At 47.8% G+C, this 21,649-nt stretch overlaps 1 protein-coding gene across 1 annotated transcript; it reads left to right on the forward strand.

Annotated features, from left to right (window-relative positions):
• Window positions 1-569: 569 nt before the first annotated feature.
• MICOS10 (mitochondrial contact site and cristae organizing system subunit 10) lies at window positions 570-20,042 on the forward strand. The gene is made up of 4 exons (XM_083454426.1): window positions 570-705; window positions 13,798-13,845; window positions 16,213-16,322; window positions 19,802-20,042. Exons 1-4 carry the CDS (start codon window positions 639-641, stop codon window positions 19,808-19,810), a joined length of 234 nt encoding a protein of 77 aa, XP_083310552.1. The 5' UTR covers window positions 570-638; the 3' UTR covers window positions 19,811-20,042.
• Window positions 20,043-21,649: the final 1,607 nt, after the last annotated feature.

Here is a 21,649-nt window from a genome sequence, read left to right on the forward strand (position 1 = left end):
CATGAGAAGAGAAGACTCACTGGAAAAGACCCTGATGTTGGGAAAGATTGAGGGCACAAGGAGAAGGGGACGACAGAGGATGAGATGGTTAGACAGCGTTCTCGAAGCTACAAAAATGAATCTGACCAAACTGCGGGTGGCAGTGGAAGACAGGAGTGCCTGGCGTGCTCTGGTCCATGGGGTCACGAAGAGTCGGACACGACTGAACGACTAAACAACAACAACAAATATCACACAATAAAACTGACGCGCTGAAGGGCACGGGGCCTTCTGGAGAGGAAGATGCCCGCAGATTACAATAAGCGAGGCCTGCAGCCTAGGATGCGTCCTTCGTCCTAGCCTTTCTCTTTCGGGCCTAGCCGGTTTCCGCCCCAAGGTCAAGCCTCCGGCCCAGGTTGCTAAGGTTACCCCAGGTTACCCTTGGCAACGGGAGCCAGCTCTGCCGGGTGTGGCAGCGGAAGCGGAGGCCGCGGAAGCGGAAAACCTCTTTCGCCCCCTCCCTTCAACTTCTTTGGACACTCGCGAGAGCCGCCCGCTGTCAGCTACAGCAGCGGTACCTCTCGCGAGACTTACGCCTAAGGAGGCGGGCGGGAAGGCTGAGTGGCAGCTCGCAGAGGGAGCAGGAGGCGGTGGCCAAGATGGCGTCGGAGGGTGATTTGGGCAGGAAGTGGGACCGGTGCTTGGCTGACTCCGCCGTCAAGCTGGGTAAGGGGGCGAAGGTGGGAGCTGTGGAATAGGGAGCGGGAGGGGGCTCGCCCTGAGTCTACGGTGTGGTGCTGAGGGGGAAGGAAGACCTGGGTCAAGGAAGGGGCAGCCATTGCTCTAAGGCATCTCAGGTTATCCTCGCCTGGCGTGAGGCCTTGTGCATTTAGCAGCTATGTCCTTAGGATTAGAGGGTCGGTGCCTGGCTTGCCAGTAAATCGTCGTGCTGCACGCACGCAGTTTTCAAAGGCATTTTTAAAAGAGTTGCAATGCACCCAAAACATTGCAACCCACTTAAAAAGAAAAATAAATATCTGCCTTGCTTTCCACCGGATCCTGCCTCCATTCATTCTTCTCTGACCGATCATGGACTTAGGGGACTCCGAGTCCCATGGGGAGTTGGGCAGCAAAAGCCAGACCCCAGTTTTTACATCCATTTCAAAAGTTTTCCCCAAAGCAATTTTGAAGCCCACCCAAACCCTGCAGCTGACCTCTCAGGAGCCAGTCTTCAGAAGGTGCAACCCCCTATATTGTGTTGTTTGCTGCTGCCTTGAGGAGACAAGAGTGTTCAGAAATATTGTGAATAGAACTGCCAGTGTTTGTAGCTGCATTATGGGGATCCATGGTGCTGTGTCCCTATTTTTGTCTGGGAAATGTGGGATAGTAGAGCTGACCCTGGCAGCTATGTGCTCCACTTGGACCATACAGCGGCCTGTCACTGGAGACAGTCTGTCAAAGTTTGTGTGTAGGAATTGAATAGCTGTGGAGCCACAAATAATGTTTCATTGTGTTTTGTCTGCTGAATAGCTTTCATTGCAGTTAAACTTCTAAAATGCACACTGAAAAGGATTGTCTTCTTCAGCAGTAACAAGAATCATGCTGTCAGGGTGTGTTTACAGGTCTAGTGGAGGCATAGTTCATTGGTTGAGCGCCTGTTTTGCATGGCAGACATCACATGTTCAATTCCCAGCACATCCATATAAAAGGATTGTAGGTGAGCCAGTCTGGGAAAGACTTTGAGCTTCTGCCGCCTGCAAGAGTGGGCGGTAACGTTCAATTACAAAATAACAGCAATATATGTATCGTTTCTGTAATATTTAGCCGTTTGAACACACCATCACAGCAGTTGTTATATCAGTCCTGTACGGTGGGGGTGCGGATAATGCTGTGAGAGTGATTTGCCTAAAGCCACCTGGTTTGCCCTTGGGCTTGGCAGAGGTGAAATCAAAACTAATAACTGTAGATCTGTGGTGTTATATTTTAGCTACCACTCCCAATTCCTAGTTGATGGGGCCATTGCAGGTTATTGATGGTAGGGGGTGGGTTCACTTCCAACCACAGTGGTGCCCCGGCTTTCCTATATTTATTTTATTTGTTGCATTGCATTTATATCCCATCTTTTTCTCCAAGGAGCTCACATTGACATACATACCACCCCCCATTAATTCTCACAACAACCTTGTGTGAGGTAGGTTAGTCTGAGAGGCAGTGACTGGCCCAAGGTCACCCAGTGAGCTTCATGACTGAGTGGGGATTTGAGCCCCTCTGATACTGAACAACCAGGCTGTCTTTGACAAAGGTTTTGCAGGGGATACACTGTATGACTAAAGTTGGAGGATTCTTTGTGATGTATGAGAGAGAGACCCCCTGTCTCACAGTGACAAATCATTTTGCTACCTAGTAGTCACCATTCACAGAGCTTTCAGAATTTCAAAAAGTGCTTCACCTAACATTCTCTTGTTGTAATGCTTTACAACAAGCCTGTGAGGTAGTCCAGTGTTATCCCAATATTGCAGTTTTGGGGGTGAAAGGGGAGTTGCTTTTCTAAGGTCACCTAACAATAACAAGTTTACCGCAAGTGTGAAGTTTGATCTGGGGGACACACCTACCTATTGGGGAGAGGTTTTCCCCATGGAGTTTCTGCTTGACCCACACCTGTTAAACACGCACATCTGTCAAACAAAAAGGTGACCACCTGAGGCACAGGAATGGGACGACATCCAATGTGAATGGGTTGTATGTGAGTTCTACTAGAGTAAACCCATTGAAATTAATAACTGTGACTAACCAAGTTCACTTATTTCAGGGGGCCTACTCTGAGTAGAACTTAGTTTGCAGGAGACTGAGGTGTTGATGAGAGTTTGGGATTTCTTCTGCGGTGTGATGTGAGGAGGAACCTGCCTAACTGAGATCCATGTTGGCACAGTAGACTGTGTGTATCTTGGATTTCTGCTGGGAAGATCTGGGTTAAAATACCAACTCAGCTATGAAGTTCTGCCTTGGGCGGATCGCATTTAGCCTAACCCATCTCACAGTAGGTGATAGAGAAGGCAGTTGCTCTCGTATCCTGCTTATAGGCCTTTGGTAGGCCTCTGTGAGAACAGGATGCTGTACTAGTTGGGCCTTGGCCTGATCCAGCAGTCAGGCTCTACTGATGGCTGTGAAATGGAGACCTGAAGGGGTGGGTCTGTGTTGAGACACAAGGAAGCAATAGTTGGGAATAGCTGAACTTAATTACTAGCTTAGTACAAGCAGAGAATGAGTTCAGACTAATGTGGAAAATTGATTCCCCACCAGCCCCTTCTTGCCTCTGGTTCCTATCACCTCCATCTTGTCAAAAGGTTTTCTTAGCTTGGCTGCCTCTTGGGATTCTTTCCAGTCTTTGACCTGCCCTGCAAAGGTATTACTGTCTTTAGGACCTGTGTGATCATATTAATCCCAACCAAATTAAAATATTTCCCCTTCCTTGAGCACTTAGGAAGTTTGTGAACATTCTATGCCATCATTTCAGCTCAGCCAATCTGCATTGGAAGCCACAAATTCTATATAATATGTGTCCTTCGCCCAATCGTTGGCGTGCTCATATCCGGGCTTGGTTTTGCTTTGTGGGTCACTAAGTTGATTTGTTTTTGTTGTCACTGATGAGCATTAGTGAGAAGAGGTTGGGACTCTGCCCTCTTTCCCAAGGTAGGAGGGTGGCTGCCCCCCGATGTGTCTTGATCCTCCTGCACTCCTACACTGAAAACCTCGCATGAACCCCTTTGAAATGAGAGTTGTGCAACATGTTCCCAGTAATATTGCGCCCAGAGTTGGCTGCGGTTTTGAGGTTTCTGTTTGCAGCCAACTCTCCCGTTCCCATACCGGGAGAAAGTGCTTTTAAGTTTTGTGTTATAAGACTTGTTTACATGCAAGTGGAGTGGGTAAGAAGAGCAAGAAGAAATAACAATGATCCAGTTTGAATTGCAAATGAGTTAATAATCGGATTTGTGCTTGCTGTTGCAATTTTCTTCTCCTCTGGCTTCTTCTGGGTAGGTATTAATTTGATTTTAAATGAGCAGGTGTCTCATGCTTCGTAAGAGGGATTGAGGATGTGATAAGAAGGTTTCTGGGTTGATAAACAACCTAAGTAGAATCTTGCCGGATCAGGCTAAAGAGAAACCATCTCTGGTCCATCATCCTGTTCATAGCAGTGGCCCACTAGATGCCTCCAAAAAGCCCACAAGGAGAGTATGGAGGCATCGGCTATCCTTAGGAAGATAGAAATCTGCCTTCTTCCAAGACAGAGCATTGGTCCATCTAGTACACTGTACTAGATGGTACAGTGTACACAGTACACTGACTGTCACATCTGGGTCTCAGACAGGACTCTTTCCCATTCCTCCTGGAGATTTGAACCCAGGACCTTCTGAATGCAAAGCGGATACCCCACCACTGAACTATGGCCCTTCCTTTAGAACACATAGGAAGCTGCCTTTGACTGAGGCAACCGCTTTATCTAGGGTAGTGCTGTCCATGTTGACTGACAGCAGCTCTCCAAGATTTCAGAGGGGACATTCCCAGCCTACCTGGAGATGATGGGAATTGAACCGCATGCTCTTCCACTGAACTGTGGCCCATGTTTGTCCCTAGCACCTGACAGTCATAGGTAAATTGCGTTGGAAGATGGAGGGGCAGTTTAGTGGTTGATAAGACTTCCCCTTCATGAAGTTGTTGTAATCCTTTCATAAACCATCTACAAAGTAATGATGGATATTGTCAGAGCTTAGAGCAATTCCATATTCATACTTCTTTAAAACAAAGCATAATCACACAACAAAGTATCTGTGGGTCAGTGCCCAAAATCCTCTAAGTGCCAGGCTCATTTTGCGATTGGCACAGGCCCAATTGTGACCATTTGGAGATCTCTGGATGCTTGGTTGGTGACAACCTGTCTGGCCCCTCCAGCTTTCTTAAGCAGGTAAGCAGAAGAGCTTATTTATTGCATTTATATGCATACTTCTACATCTTGAGAAGTGGGTTTGGTGAGCTCCTTTGCGCACAGCAAATTTCGAGGCTGCTGAGTTACATGTGAGTGTGTTTAAGCTCTTGGGTTTCACAGAGTTCACAGTAAGATGGAGTAATGAAGACTTCTGTGAAATGTGAGAGCTTGCATCAATGTGAAGCTGTCCCATTTAAAAAGTCAGCATTTGACTTATTTGTGGCTGGTACTGCAGCTGTCCATCCTACTACAAGGTATTTGGTTTAACACCTTACTCCTCACCCCCACCAGTAACCAAGCTTAAGTACTGCATTTGCCTTTGTTTGCCCTTTGCTACCCACCCACCTCTTTTCTGTTTTTACTACAGACAGCTTGGGAAGAAGTAGCCTTTTGCAGATCTTCATAAAGAGACGTGTTATCTTGCTGGTGTTTTATATCAAGGATGGGGAACCTTTGGCCTTCTAGATCAAGCTTCCTCAAAGTCAGCCCTCCAGATGTTTTTTGGCCTACAACTTCCATGATCCCTAGCTAGCAGAACCAGTGGTCAGGGATGATGGGAATTGTAGTCTCAAAACATCTGGAGGGCCGAGTTTGAGGAAGCCTGTTCTAGATGCTTTTTAACCACAACTCTCATTACATCCTTGGCTGCTGGCCATCCTTGCTGAGGCTGGGAGATGTAGTTCAGCAACATCTGCAGGGCCAAAGCTTGCCCAACCTGGTTCTGGGTGGATCAGTAGTCTCACCTGGTAGAGTATCTGTTATAGTAACTAGCCATGATGGTTATGTTCTGCCTTCACAGTCACAGACATCAGTACTTCTGAATACTGGTTGATTAGTCCACAGAAGTGGCAAACAGTCGGATGATCTTGCCTCTGTGTGAGGCTGCAATAATGAGGGAACCATTGAGAGATGGGGCCTGTTGTGCCAGTGAGGGAACCATTCAGCATCTGACGCTGTTGCCCTTGTCCTGCTTGAGGGTTTCCCACAGGCGTTGGCTTGGCTGCTGTGAGAACAGGAGCCTGGACTAGATGCACCATTGGCCTGATCCTGCAGCCTCCTCTTATGTCCTGTGCACATAAGCAGGGGAAAGATCTTAGGTTTGCAGGCTGCCCTCACAATAAACTGCTACAGAGGAGCATGTAGATCCCCTGTCGGCGTGCATGCCCCCAGCTCTTGCTTGAACTGAACACACGCCTTGTTCTGAGGATTGCGCAAGGCAATTGACTCAATTTTTCCCAACCGAAGCCCTGCCAGAGGTTTCCCAGCGGGAGTTTCTCACCGCCTGCTTGAACTGGGCCAGAGTCGTGTTTAGGCACAGGCACTTGGCCCAGAGCGTGAAAGGGAGCAGTGATGCTTATTTCACATGTATCAGGAATTAATGACATGTACGCACAGAGCCAGGGCCGCAGTTGCAGAGGTAAGCATAAATGAGCTTTGCCTAGTTGACAGTGGCATTCCAAACCCACCAGGGCCCACATAATTCTCTGGGAACACTTTCTGATTTCCTTTTTTGCTGAATCCAAACGTGCAGGCCTGATAAATACTTAAGATGTAATGCCATTCATAAATAAAATTCAATATATTTATTCAACAAATGTTTTTTCTTTTTGTTTTTTAAAGCAAAACATGACTTGCAAAAACTTCAGGAAAACAAGCAACAAGGCAATGAAACAATTTTTTAAGATTTCCCCAGAGTATCCTGAAAATACATTATGAAAATCTGTATTCCCATACATAGAACGGTATACATCTGTAAAACATGTTCTTATAAAATGATCCGCAAGAACATGCTTTACAGATGTATACTGTTCTCTGTATGGGGATACATCTAAATTTCAGGCATCTAACTCTGAAAAAAGTGTTGTGTGTGCTTGATTTGCCGTATCGTTTGCTGCTCTTTCTGGTAAGCTGCTACTGGGGCAGGTGCAAAGTGCCTGCAGAGGGGGTTTTTGTGGTTTTTTTTTTTAAGGAAAGAGTTATGTCCAATCTTAGTCCTACCCACAGTAGACCCTCTGGAATTGGTGGGCCTGAGTGCTTTAATTTCAATGAGTCTACTCTGACTCTGAGTAGGGCTAACACTGAAAACCTTATTTGGCCTGAAAACTCTGGGTTGTATCTCATGTTAATCCTACTCAGAGTGGAGTGGACCCATTGAAATGAATGGGCCTAGGTAAGCTATGCCCATTAATTTCAATGAGTCTACTCTGTTGTTTGATACAACCCTCTTTGCCTCCAGTTCCTACCCAGAATAAGTTTCAGCTTTTCAGGAGCCTTGGAGAAAAACTCTCTCCTGTTTTGCTGTTATAACTGGAGGTGGGAAGTGAACTTGATAGCTTCTGCTGATGAAGTGTGATGTGAAAGGCATCCCTGTTACGTATGCTGAACACATCCTCGGTGGGGTGGGCACAATTCCACTCCACTTCCACAAAAGGAGCTGCAAGCTGAAACAGCCCTTCCTCATCCTTCAAAAGCAGTGAAGTTTGCCTGTTTTGAAGTTGTCATAGTGGTGGATTTTGAAACAATTAAATGAAGGAAGTGATCTAAGGCGCTTTAATCCACTTGTTGCTGGGCAAGTGACTTCGAGAAAACTGCTCCTTTCCAGGAAGGCATATCTGATGGCTCCCTTCTGGGCACCCACTCCTTTGCAAGCCATGTTGTCATGTAGAGCCACGCCTGTACATGAACTGGCAACAGCCTGCAAGTTCATAAATTGCCCGCTCCTCTCCAGAAGACACTCATGTGCCTTTCGCCTCTAATCCTTTGTTTGTTTTGACATCTTGGAATAAAATGCTTCAAACTATTAACTATTCCTTTCAAAATACGGCTTTTTAAATTATAAGGATTTTCTTTTGAGGGTGGGGAGGTGATCAACTTGACCTTCGATTGTAGTTTCCTGCAGTTTATAATTTAGGGGATTTTCTGCCTCTATAGTCAGAGATAACCACTCAGATACACATTGGACAGGTTCACGGCCTAACATCATAAGAGCTAGATGTAGGGTTGCCACACATCTGGAATTATTCAGCCCCCTTAAGCAGTACTCAGAAGGAAATGTCCGGGAAAACAACCTTGAGCAAAGGATTTTCACTTTTTGAAATATGGCAACCCTAGCTAAATGGAGCTTCCACGTTTGGGTTGGCCACTGAGAACAGGATGCTGGACATCTGAAGGCAGCCCCGTTTAGGGAAGTTTTTAATGTTTGATGCATTACTGTATTTTAATATTTTGTTGAAAGCCGTCCAGAATGGCTGGGGAAGCCCAGCCAGATGGGCGGGGTATAAATTATTATTATTATTATTATTATTATTATTATTGAGCCATTGGCCTGAGCCAGCAGGCTTTTCTTAGGCTCTTAAGAGACCAATCTGTTCTCTTCTTGTAGGTGGGTGGAAGGTAATTAGGAGAAGTCTTATTCAGCATCTGTTGATCTAATAAGCGGTGGGATAAGTGGGGGGCAATAAAGGGGGGTGTTGTCTGGCTTCCCAACAGCTGCAGCTGTGGGGGTCCGATGCCTGGGGAGAAGGAAAGCTTTGAGGATGGGTTCTGTGGGAGTGAAATAATACTGCGGGTTGCTTTGAAGTCTGAAGCTGGAGCAGAGAGTCTGGGAAATTGCTTGTGCCCCTGTATTCCTTCCATTCTCAAACCCAATTCTGACTAGCTGGCATAAGTCTCCAAACTGGAAAATACGTGGTGACTCTGAGGGATTAGGATTAGTCTTCCAAACAGCCCTTCTGTCTCCAGAACTTGACTGATTTGGAAGACCAAATCAGTGTCAAGCTGATCAGAACTGTATGAAGAGCCAGTTTTGGTGGCAAATGCAGGGATGGGGGGGGGGGGAGAGAGAGAGAAATGGTAGCGGAGAGAGAGAGAGAAATATCTGCATGCTCAGGGGGGACCCCAAGATTTGCAGTGGTTAGAGTGTTGGAGTAAGACCTGAGAGACCAGGGTTCAAATTTCCACCTGGCAAAGAAGCGCGCTGGGTGTGACCTTAGGGCCAGTCACTGCCTCTCAGCTTAAACTACATCACAGGGTTGCTGCAGGGATTAAATGAGAGGGAGAATCATGAATGCCATCAATAAATACACAAGTGCAAGACATATTTTATAAAGGAAACCCCAAGGGGCAACCTTCCTCCCAAATAGCCCAGTACAAAGCAGTAAACTTAGCAGCCAAGGGATGTTGAATTTCAGTTGTAAAGGAAAAATTATGGTGGGGAAAATGCAGAGTGGAGTGTACTGAAAGAGGGTAAAACTGGCTTTCTAGAACACTGAGTAGCAGCACCTTGGTGAAGGATATTGCATGATTTTGTTGCAAATCTCACTTGTCTGCATTAAAATATGGACAGGTGATAACGTCCATTTGGCCAGTTCTTATATTAAAAGAATGTAGAGTAATTGCCTCCTCAAACCTGACATTTGGCAGGAGTGCAGCTATTGGAAAAGGGTCTTCTATCTTTTATTTTTTGAAGAGGTGGGAGGAAAGGGGTGAATTGACAAGAGGCCTTAAAGGAAAAACCCAATTTTTATGAAATTGGAATGACATTGTATATGGCAGTGGCACGTGCCTTTGGTTTGGGGAAAAACTTTGGATGTAATTCATCTTTCTGTGTCATTGCTCCATTTGCAATACTTACGGATGGTGCAACAGAGTAAAATTTGGAGGTGAAATTAATCTGTGGCAGAGAAGATTGGCATTTGGCATGGGGTGGGGAACAAAAGCACAGTTCTTGCCTCCCCAAGGATTGCGGAAAGAAGTTACAGCCAGGCTGAACTGATTTCAAAATCCAATTTGAGGCTCTCCCAATGTGCTGGCTGGGAATTGTACTCCAAAACATCTGGAGAGCACCAAGTTGGTAAAGTTCAGCGTGTTTCGTTCAGGAACGTTCCTCGTGCATTGATGGGACCCACAAATGGTGTGTGAGGCCCTAACTCAGTGCCGGGTCAATTGGATGGGGTTGCCCGGAAGGCCCATTTCCTCCAGGCCAAGTGGCTGAAGACATCTCAAAGAAGAAAACCACTTTCCTTGAGTCTTCCCCTCCTCTTGTGCCTTTCCTGGCTCTGGAGGGAGGGAGGGAGGGAGGGAGAAGCAGGAGGGGGTCTGGGACTGCAATATATTTGGCTTTTATCCCCTGTCCGTTTGTTTTCCTTGTAAGTGAGAGCTTTCATCTTTTATTGTTATGAAGTTAAAGGCTGGCTTGGAGGTGCCGGTCTTTAGTGGAAACAGCTGCCTGCTGCAGTCCCTCGATGTCCCCTCGGTCAGGTGGGAGGCCCTTCTGGAGCAGCGCCTTGCCCTCTTAAAAGGAAATTGAGCATGCAAGGCCCCAAAACGGCAAAAGCCATCGGCTGGTGTGGCTTTTTGCCTCTTTGCTGGTCCCTTTGTACAGTACCGTCCATAACCAAACTGGCAACTTGGCCATTTCACCTCTAGGGACTTCACTTGGATGAGACTCATTTGTTCCAGCAGTGTTTGTGTCTAGGAAAACCCCCAGTGGGGTTGGACACACACGGCTTCGAAAGATTGACTCAAACTCCCCTTTGCTTTCTTGGCGACATTAAGGAGATGACCACAGAACCATAACAACCTCCTGGTTGGATGAAGAACTGTCCACAGCAACAGTTTCATAGATCTTAATTCCTGCTTGTGCTTTGAATTTGGGGTGTGTGTGTGTCTGTTGAATTGCAGGGCAAAACTGTCCTAGAGAGAAATTATTTGAACTGAGCAGCTGGTTGGGCAGACAGGGGAAGGGGAAACATTTGCCGCATTTTCTCCTCAATAAAGACTGGCAGTGCCCTCCATTATAACCCTTGGTATGTGACATCAGTCTTTACAGCCCTCCAGGTTACAATGGAAAGCTGGATAGGACATTCTTGAAAAACTACCAAAATTCCCTGACCCTCACAGCCTCTGCCCCAGAGCTGTGGGGCCATTCCCATAAGAAGCTGCCCCTTTATTGAATCCAGCACATCTTCCTCACCCGATCCAACCTTCACCAGCCCTGTGCCCTTGTAGATGTTGCTGGGCTACAGGTCTCATCAGCCCCACCCAACACAGCCCATGGTCAAGGATTTTATTTAGATGCTATCTTGCTCTGAATCTATTCATGGAGGATAAGGTTATCAATGGCTACTAGCCATGATGTCTGTGTTCTGCAGGCTCTTATGCTCACTCCTAACTCATCTATCTGGAGGGCCCCAGTTTGATCTACTTAGAATGATCTAGTTGTCCCCTCCCCCAAGCTCTGTGGTTATCGTATTCCGGGCAATCATCGGACATTGGTTTTTCCCCTAACAGGATGGAAAATGGTAACAGAAGCAACTGTTTAAAGGTCGGTGTTCGCGTGATGCACAGTTCATCTCCCATGTAAACCATTTCTCATTGATTAGCTAACTTGTTTAAGTTGGCAGAGGGGGAGAGAGAGAAACCATCCTTGAGCAGGAAGTCTAAGCCTGGACCGCAGCATGACTTGCTGAGCTGGACAGTTTGAGCAAACGCCCATCTCATCGGTCCCCCCCCCCTTCCCCCAGTTCTGCGTGTTGAAATAATTATTTTCTCTAAACAGCCTGATTTCCAGCAATGGTACTCGAGAAATAAAGGAAAGGCAGTGTGTAGCAAGGGAAGGAGTTTGTTTGAGCTACGGGTCAAGGAGGCCAAACAGTTTGTGCTTTTGATGGATCTGTGCAGATGGTCATTTGGGTTTAATAGCATAAACACCCTCTCCACACATACCCCCCAACACCAGCTGTTCCATGGGGAAGCTGGAGTAGGGTGGGGAGACATCAGTTGTTGCTAATAGTCATTCGTGCCTTGATGCCTGCTTGACTACAAACTCTAGGTGTGCCCTGCCGCCCCCCCCCCCCCGGGCATCTTTTTAAAATTACATTTATTTTCTAATTTTAAAATTACAAACCCACAAAAAACATGCTTCTAGCTGTGTGGTAACACTGGTTGCAGTATCCAATCACACCAGTCAAATGTTCTGTAATATGAGGGAGGCGATGACTATTCTCTGCCTCCATGGTTGGAAGCAGCAATGCTTCTGCTGGAAACTACAGGAGGGGAGACTGCTCTGGTGCTGGAATCCAGCTTGCAGGTTTCCTTTTGAGGCAGCCTTTCTCAACCTGTGGGTCCCCAGATGTTGTTGAACTACAACTCCCATCACCCTAGCAAGGCCAGAGCTCAGGGATGATGGGAGTTGTAGTCCAACAACATCTGGGGACCCACAGGTTGAGAACCGCTGCTTTGGGGCATCTGGTGAAAACGTCATGCTGGACTGCCTGACCCAGCAGGGCTTTCCTTAATAATCTTTGTGGTGGATAATATCCTGCCATCTCTTCTATCCTGCCAGGAATCAACTTGCAGCATCTCACAATCCTGGGGCACGCCATCTAAATATGATTTCAGATCTTGTCTGCCCTGTGCCCCGCTGCCAAGATAAACAAATGAGTTCCCGTAATAGATTCAGCTTAACCTAAGCTATGTAAGATACCATCTAAATAAAATCTCAGGAAGAACTTCCTGCAAAATCCACACACTGTATTGTTCTGTGGTATCTTCTTCCAAATCCAAATCTATGGCTAACGTTGACATATAGATGGAGCTTGGTACTCTACTGCAGGAGGGGGTGCCAGTGCTTAGCCTCGGGACAGGACAGTGTTCCAGAGCATGGGCAGAGTGTGTTTGCTTTACAGCTGCCATGAACAATAAACCAGCCATGTCGGTTTGGGGCCTTGCATGCTCAATTTCCTTTTAAGAGGGCAAGGCGCTGCTCCAGAAGGGCCTCCCACCTGACCGAGGGGACATCAAGGGACTGCAGCAGGCAGCTGTTTCCACTAAAGACCAGCACCTCCAGGCCAGCCTTTAACTTCATAACAATAAAAGATGAAAGCTCTCACTTACAAGGAAAACAAGCAGACAGGGAATAAAAGCAGAGCAAAGCGCCCCCCTTTGGTTCCCACCTTCCCAAGCCACGATGAGCACTAGAGGACGGGGAGACCGCAAAGGAAGCAGTTTTCCTCCGAGACGGCTCCGGGCCACTTGACTTGGGAATAAACTGGCCTTCCAGGCAACCCCATCCTGTTGACACAGGGCTGAGTTAGCGCCCCACAGAACATTTTGGGGGCCCATCAATATCTGGAGAACATTTTTGAAGGCCGTCCGCTGCCTCCACGTTTAAATCCAGAGCTTGCCAGGGACCGCAGCTCAGGGCTGAAGGAACACATGCTCTGTGTGTAGAAGGTCCCATGGCTCAGTCTTGGGTAGAAGGCCTGGGGAAGCCTTTGGCAAGCAGAGCAAGGACTGGGCTAGCTTGGCCAATGGCCCGATTTGGCATCAGGCATCCCTAGGAGGCCTGTAGCAAAATGGCAGGCACTCCTTCTTCGCATGTGGAAGGTCACAGCTTCAGTTCCTGCCGTCTCTGCTAGTAGAAGCTAATAAGCCTTTTCCTTCTGTAGCTGTGCTTTTGTGCACTTTTTAAAAAAAAGAAAGAAAGAGAGAGGCAGTGATGGCCACCAACTTGGAGAACTGGGCAGATTCCGGATGATTAAGGCTATTGATGGTTCCTAGACACAATGGCTATGCTCTACCTACACAGCTGGAGGCATCAGTGGTTCTGCATACCAGTCACTGGAAACCATGGGAGAGGAGAGGGCTGTTGCATTTGAGTCTTGCTTGTGTGTTTCCTACTGGAGCATCTGGTTGGCCACTGTGAGAACAGGATGCCGGACTAGATGGGCTATTGGCCTCATCTGACAGCATCTTCTTATGCCCTGTAACGAATAGTATTTTCCCCATGTGGGGAGGCCTGGCAGGCTCCGCTAACTCTTTCCTTCCTCTTGCAGGTGCTGGCTTTGGGTTGGGTGTCGTCTTCTCGGTCATCTTCTTCAAAAGTAAGTGATGGGTAGCCGCCAGCTGCATACCCCTCTTCCGCCCTAGGTTCTTCTCTTTCTGACATCCATTCTGAGGGGACCTTGTGCCACCATCCCTCCCTTTATGCTTTTGGATATTGGCCGGCCAATGAAGATGGCAGGGCAGCAGGGACCCATAGCTTAGCAGTAGAGCACTTTGTTTGCATGCAAAAGGTCCCAGATTCAGTCCCCAACACCTCCCGTTAAAAAGATCAGGTAGGCAGCTGATGACGAAGACACTTCTGTGCCTGAGATCCTGGAGCTCCACTGCCGACCAGAGTTGGAAATACTGGGCGAGTTCAACCATTTCCCCAACCTGGTGGCTCTCCAGCGGTTGCTGGAAGCCCCACCTCCTGTGAGCCCCCCGCCAGCACAGCCACAGTGTTAGGGATGACCAGTGATGTGTTAGTAACTCTATGTGTGTTTTGCAGCCTATGTTTCAAAGGCAGGTTTAGTAGCCCCTTCTAAATAAAGAACCTCCTCACAACGTACTGCGGTATTTGCTTTCTCTAAATAAAAGCTGCCTTGTTGACATCAGGATGGGATTTGAGCGCACGGGAAGAGCCCTTTCCAGCAGCCATTTGCAGCTTGATAAACATTTTTAATATATATTTATGCAATAACTTCCTTCTGTTTAAAAACAACAAGCACTGTGGAGCCCATCTGCGTGTTCCCCACCCCCACCCCCAAGCCCAGCACCGTGACCCATTTTTAAAACAGGTTTTACTCCACCATGCATTTTGTGGGATAGGGTGGGGTGCAGGTTTTTAGGATTTGCAAACAGAGATGAGCCACTTGAAAAGATCAACCTGGTAGCTGTGGAAAGAGGATTTCTTTATAACCAGGGTGAGGAACCTCCCCTTGCTTCGCCACCTTTGGAGGGGGCAATCCGTCAGGGGTCGGCTGCTGTCAGTGTGTGGGAGGCGGGCCAAGCCAGAGGTGACTGGAGCCACTTCCCTCCTCCTATTTCCTTACCAGGGGAGGGAAAGTAGCTGGAAGTGGGGAGGAAGAAAAGGGTCCTCCTTTCCTTCCACTCTGCAGTTGTAATCTGAAATCTTAGGCTCAGCGCTGCGCCCGGCGCTCAGAAACTGCTACCGCTAATGAAATTCCCTGTCGCAAAATGTGCCTAAAACTATGGGATTAAAACACTGGCTGTGGGGATTAAATTGGGGGGGGGGGACATGTATGCCACCTTGATCTCCTTGGAGAAAAAGGTGGGATATAAATACAATGCAATCAATGAAATAAACAAATAATAATTTTGTTATGGTGGTCTGCATGTGCCACCTAGTTACAATCCCTACAATAGCCCTGCGGGGCGGGGGTGTGGAACCTTTATCAGCCCAAGTGCCCCATTCCCTCACTGGCAGTCTTCTGGGGGGGGGGGGGGACCACATGTCAATAATGGGCAGGGCTAGGTGCAAATGTAGGGACGCGGGTGGCGCTGTGGGTAAAACCTCAGCGCCTAGGACTTGCTGATCGTACGGTCGGTGGTTCAAATCCCCACGGCGGGGTGAGCTCCCGTCTTTCGGTCCCAGCTCCTGCCCACCTAGCAGTTCCAAAGCACCCCTAAGTGCAAGCAGATGAATAGGTACCACTTTATAGCGGGAAGGTAAACGGCGTTTCCGTGTGCTGCGCTGGTGCTGGCTCGCCAGAGGAGCTTCGTCACGCTGGCCACGTTACCTGGAAGTGTCTCCGGACAGCGCTGGCCCCCGGCGTCTTAAGTGAGATGGGCGCACAACCCTAGAGTCGGACACGACTGGCCCGTACAGGCAGGGGTACCTTTACCTTTAGATGCAAATGTGGACAAAGCAATTGATGGCTTTCATCTCTTATCTAGTAGGCCAGCCTGAGGCTTCTGCAGCCTCCCTCCCCAAATGCCTCTCTATTCAGGCAAGCAAGAGTCAGTTCAAGGACATATTCCAGCTAGGCAAAAGCACTCAAGGAGAGTGGCAAGTGGGCTATTGATGGGGCACAGAACTGGGGAGAATTCCAGGGGCCACTTAGCAAGGCCTGGAGGGCCATTTCTGCTATAAGGCAAATCCCTATCAGTAATATCCCCCTGTTTCAGAATTAAGCCTGAGAATTGCTTGCCTAAGACCCACCAGTGGGCCCATAACAAATTTGATCCAAGAACTTCCCCATTCAGAGTTCAGTCCCTTAACCTCTCACTGTGCTGTTGTACCAGCTATCATTGATGCCCTTGCAGAATTTCTTGTTTCGTTGAAGCATTGCTAATTATCTGGACCTTGATTCGGGCCACATTTCATAGTGACATTCCCATTTTTCTTCCATCTCTGTTCTCTCTCTTTCTCTCCTTCTCTTTCCTTCCACCTTCTTTTGTTCCAGGGAAGACGTGGCCCATCACTCTCGGGTCAGGAATGGGCTTAGGAATGGCTTATTCAAACTGCCAGCATGACTTCCGGTCTCCTTACCTTCTCCATGGGCGGTTTGTCAAGGTGAGTCTGCTTTTGAGAACTCCTCTCTTCGGTCGCATCCACATAATACATTAAAAGTCAGTATTCTCTAAGCTACTAGCATGAGCTTGACCAAACTGCGGGAGGCTTCCCATAATTCTTTAGGGGAACCATGACAGTTTAGTGTCTCTTAAATGTGCTTAAAATGTGACCTTATAGATATTTGCTTGGTCTGGGGTAGGGAGTAATTCCTAAAAGCACAGCAGGCACCTTCTGTGCCAACTTTTAAATGCCTGCTGAAAACCTTTCTATTCTGCCAGGCCTATGCAGGCAAACAAGAATACTTGTTTCCACAGTGGTTAATTGATGCCCTGTTTTTAACTTCTTTACGTTTTTATTGTATGGTTCTGTGTTTTTATTGCTTTAAACCACTTTGATGTTTTTTATGGCACAGCAGTATACAAATCATAGAATCATATAAATATTTTTAAAATTAAATATTAAACTCGGGGGAAAGCGGGTAGCCTTCCAGATTCCCCCCCCCCCTTTTAACTTAACAACCAGTGCAGTTGAGAGTATGAGGTTTGTGGGTCTAGCAGACGGCCGTCTTAAAAAAAGGGCCATGGGTCACTGTTGTTTTTGAAAACAAATGGATGTCTTGCAGCAAAGGTTTTCACATGCTGGAGTCGAATGCTCTGCACATTTGGCAGAAATGCACACGGCTCTTTGGGGTGGGGCGATTGTAACCAGTGGAACCAAACAGTCACGAAAATTAAGAGAGCAGAAGTCTGTGACAATTATACATAAAGTTTAAAAGAGTGCTAGGTGGTCAACGTGATCGTTTGCAACAGCAATAATTGGGGGATAAATTTCACGCCTGTAGTGGGTGAGGAAACCCTGGTCTCTATTTAAGCCCTCAACTAGAACTATGAAAGTTGTGGATTGGGGAGTTGCATCCAGTGCTAGCCCTGCTCAGAACAGACCCACTGAAGTTAATGGGCAGACCTGATTTAGGTTCATTCATTTCGGTGAGCCTGTTCTAACTTAGTTGGATACAACCCAGTTTCTGATTCAGCCATTTTCCCACGGTGCAGCAGGAAACCCTGGTCTCAGTTGAGCCCCAGCGTGTAAGATCTAGTTCAGCCACTTTTCTTTGGCTAGGGGGCTCTGAAGTGCTGTCTCTTCTGATATAAGTCTGGAAATGTAACCAGAGTACAGCTATGGGGCTTGGTTGCAAGAGCTTCCTGGCCTACTCAGCCAAGAGTGGGGTTACACCCCCCCTTGTTGATTTACCAAACCCCCTTTCCCTTTGCTTCTCTCTTTCTTCATCCTCTCAGCCAAACCACCCTTGAGCCAACTTAGCCTCTTTCTTGCTTGCAGGTTTCCTGCCACCTAATTCTCCCTTGAATTTTCTTTGGCAATTGCTTCTCCTCCCTCCCTCCCTCTTGGAAATTGGCAAGCTTCGTGCTTGCCTGCCTTTTTTTTTTTTGCTAGAACCCCAAGATTTACCAACCAGAGCCTGGTGCAAAAGTCTTATTGCTAGAACTGAAGAGCATTTTCGTCTAGCATCCTCTTCTCTCAGTGACCAGCCAGATACCTCTGCAAACAGGACCTTTATGCAACCTTTATGTGTTTCCCATCAACTGATATTCAGAAGCATTGCTGCCTTCCGATTGCAGATTTACCCAGAGATCTGCCAGTTGATTCTAAGCTACATTCTGCCCACCTCTCAGTCCAGCCCTCAATTGTCTGGCCTTGCACACTGTCAGTGCTAATTAGTTTGATGACTTAACTCCCAGCAAGCATTGGTTGTGGCTTTCTTCCAGATGGGAGAAGAAGTTGCTAATTCCAATTTGATGACTGGTATAGGTGGAGTGGGGTAGGGGGAGAGACCCATCTAGCAGCCTCACCATTCCTCCCCCCCTCGAAGAATTGAGGCCTCCAGACCACTCAGCTGTCCACATCAAAACTGCGTCATGCTTCCCGCAATGTTGCGAAACGGCCGTATAAAGTTTATAACAGACTCTATTCGTGGTTTCCCTTCCTCCCACAAACGCACAAAACCTCTCTTATGGAGGAGCAAATCGCAGAACAGCCTCGGGCATGAATAAGCCCTCTAGTATGGCAAGTTGTGACTCTGTGCACTCAACTCTACGTCGCTTAATGTTGGGGCTTGGTGTATTTTTTGGGGGGGAATTGTTTTATGTAAAAAATAGAAATACAATTCATTACTGCAGGTACAATCAATTCAAACGGAGAGCTAAAGAATAGAAATTCATTAACCCCTCCATCACCCTCCCTCAAACAACCTAATACAAACTCTCTTGATCTTCAGATATTATATTCACTGTTTACAGAGTCTGTTACATTCCATAAAACCTATTGCTTTCTAAAAAATAAATTAATTAATTACTGTCTATAAGGGAGCAGAAGGAAGGAGTTGATAAGGATCCCAGCTCTACAATTCTATGTTTCTGTGTCACACACACACAAACATATATTAGCACTTCTTTTTCTTCAAATTGTGGGGGAGCAGGGAGAAAAAATGTATTCTTTTGCTCTTATCATAGAATTGTAGAGTTGGAAGTGACCATGAGGGTCATCTAGTCGAACCCCCTGCCCGACCTGAGGGTCAAACCCACGACTCTGAGGTTAAGAGTCTCATGCTCTACTGAAATGCCACCAGGCATTTGTCTCTGTAGGCTTTTGAGTATGTCTTTGCAAAGGCAGCAGCAGCACAACAGCACCTTTCCTTAAAGCTGAGACTTTCTGGACGCAGGGATCCATTTCCCCTTATGTGCTTGGGGACCAGGGAGTCTTCATGTCAGGGATCTAAGGGGAGGGGGATAGCTGTGGTCACAAGAGACCAGGGCCCTGCGGGACTTGACATCTTTCCGCAGGGCCTGCAAGACAGAGCTGTTCCGCCTGGCCTTTGGTTTGGACTCAGTCTGACCCTTATGTTTCCCTCCCCTTATGGTTTTGATCTATGGGCTACTATTAAAATGAGGCTGCATTTTAAATTGTGCTTTTAACCTGTATTTTAAATTGGTTTCTCTCCCCCCCCCCCCATTATGTAATTTTATTGGCGTTAGCCGCCCTGAGCCCTGCTCTGGCGGAGGAGGGTGGGGTATAAATTAAAAATTATTATTAATATTTATTACAGAGCGGGAGATCCTCTCATATAAAGGTAACTCTTGGATGGCTGTGAGAGAGGATTGGACAAATCCATGGGGAGGAGAGGGCTGTCAATGGCTATTAGCCACAATGGCTATGCGCTGCCTCCACTATGGGAGGCAGCACTGCTTCCAAACACCAGTTGCTGGAAACCAGAGATGGGGAGAGGGCTCTTGTGCTTGGGTTCTGCTTGTGGGTTTCCCACGGAAGCGTCTGGGTGGCCGCTGTGCCATTCGCCTGGTCCAGCAGGCTCTTAATGTTCTTCTGTTAAAGTTCTGCAGCAGGAACAGACCTGCAACCCTAAGGCCAAATGAGTAACCGCAAGCCTTTTTCCCCCCTTCCACCAGGAGCAGTGACGCAGGCCCGTCCCACGCCTCTCTTTTGCCAGAGGATCAGCGGCACCTTGGCAATTCCCCGGGAAGGTCGAAGCGTCCCGGCCTTGAGGCAGCGGCCTTTGGAAGCGTTCGGCCCGTTGCTCTTTTTTCCCGCGACACCTGGAACCGAATATCGTTTTTTTTGTAATCCCCCTTTTGGAAACGAAAAAGGGGAAGGTGCTGTTCTGGAAAGTGAAATAAAAACGAGAGTCCACCCCCTTGCCTCCTGCGCCGTCTGCTCTGTGTAGAAAGGGAATGTGTGGGACGGCTTATTTTTCCGTTTGAACTAGCAGCTGTGGCCACCTGGTTAAGTTCCTCTTTGAAAGGCACCCCCCCCCCCCCGTGACAGCTGTCCTCTGTTCCTCTCCCACTTGCAATCAGCCCCCGCTGAAGTTTACAGTTTGCGTTTAAAGAAAAGCAGCCCCACCCCATAGATCACCCTCTTTATCTCTGCTGTAGTCTGGAGATGTCCTTTAGCAGCAGCGACTGTCTTTAAAAAGACCAAAACTCATAAATGAGCAGGCAGATAGAAGAGGATCTGGGGGTGGGGTCTAGCTGGAGACATCTGCGTCTTGCACTGATGGGGAAGGAAGATGGGGGCCTGTAGCTCAGTGCCAGATAACAGGAGGACATGGGATCAGGGCAAACACTCTCCTAATCCGGCATCCTGTTCTCATAGCAGCCAGTCACTTTCCCTGAAGTGGGAAGCAGGAGCTGAGTTCAAGAGCAGGGCCCTTGTGACTTGTGATTGCAGCAACTGACACGTTCAGAGGCTGCTTCCAGTGGCTGGAAGTCGCAGGAGGGGAGCTCTTGTGTTCAAAGCCAGCAGGAGACCCTCAGGTAGGCACCATCCGGTTGGGCACTGTGAGAGCAGGATGCCAGACTAGAGGGGCCATTGGCCTGGTTCCTGCAGAACTCTTCTGATGTTCTGACCCACTCCGTATGCCAAAGGCACCCGATTTCAGCCTCCGCCATGCAGACAGGGCTGAGACGTAGCTCTGCCAAACCCTGGAGTGTCGCTACTGCTGCTGCCTCCTGTCAGCATTGACTGTTCCAAGCTAGTTGGGTTGAGGGTCCGACTGCTATGAGGCAGCTGCCTATATATTTGTGCCTTAAGGGGAGGGCCGTAGCTTAGTAGCAGAGCACCTGCTTGGCATGCAGAAGGTCCCAGGTTCAATCCCCAGCAGCGTCTCCCATGTAGGGCTGGGAATGTCTTCCATTTGAAACCGTGGAGAGCTGCTACTGGTTAGGATAGACTAGATGAACCAAGGGCCTGGCTCACTGCAAGGCAGCTTCTTGTTTAAACTAGCCCTTTATTCAAAACCATGAGCACTAGAATATTACTTTGTCTTTAGGAGAATTATAGAATTTCAGAGTCTCCTTTCTTGTAACTTGAAGCCGTGGGTTCGAGTCCTACCCTCCAGAGCAGGAGAAAAGAAGCTTGCTCCATCTGTCCTGCGACAGCCCTTGAGATATCGGAAGATGGCTGTCATATCTCTGCTCCTTCTCCTCTTTCCCAGGCTGAACATACCCAGCTCCTTCAACTGTTCCTCATAAGGCTGAGTTTCCAGACCCTTGATCATCTTGGTTGCTCTCTTTGGCACACTTTCCAGCTTGCCCATATCCTTAAATTGAGGTACCCAGAAAACTGGGCACAGGACGCCAGGTGTGGTCTGACCGAGGCAGAATGGAAGTAGCACAGATCAGCTGCAGAGAGCATCTGCTTTCTGTGGAGGTCCTCTGCGTCTACGAAAGCCGTTTTGGTGGATCCGTCTCGGGAAGGGCCGGTTCACGTGCTGCTGAGTTGATCATGGCTTGTTG

The sequence above is a fragment of the Podarcis tiliguerta genome (genome assembly GCF_965153285.1).
Source record: "Podarcis tiliguerta genome assembly, chromosome: 8".
Lineage (NCBI taxonomy): Eukaryota > Metazoa > Chordata > Lepidosauria > Squamata > Lacertidae > Podarcis > Podarcis tiliguerta.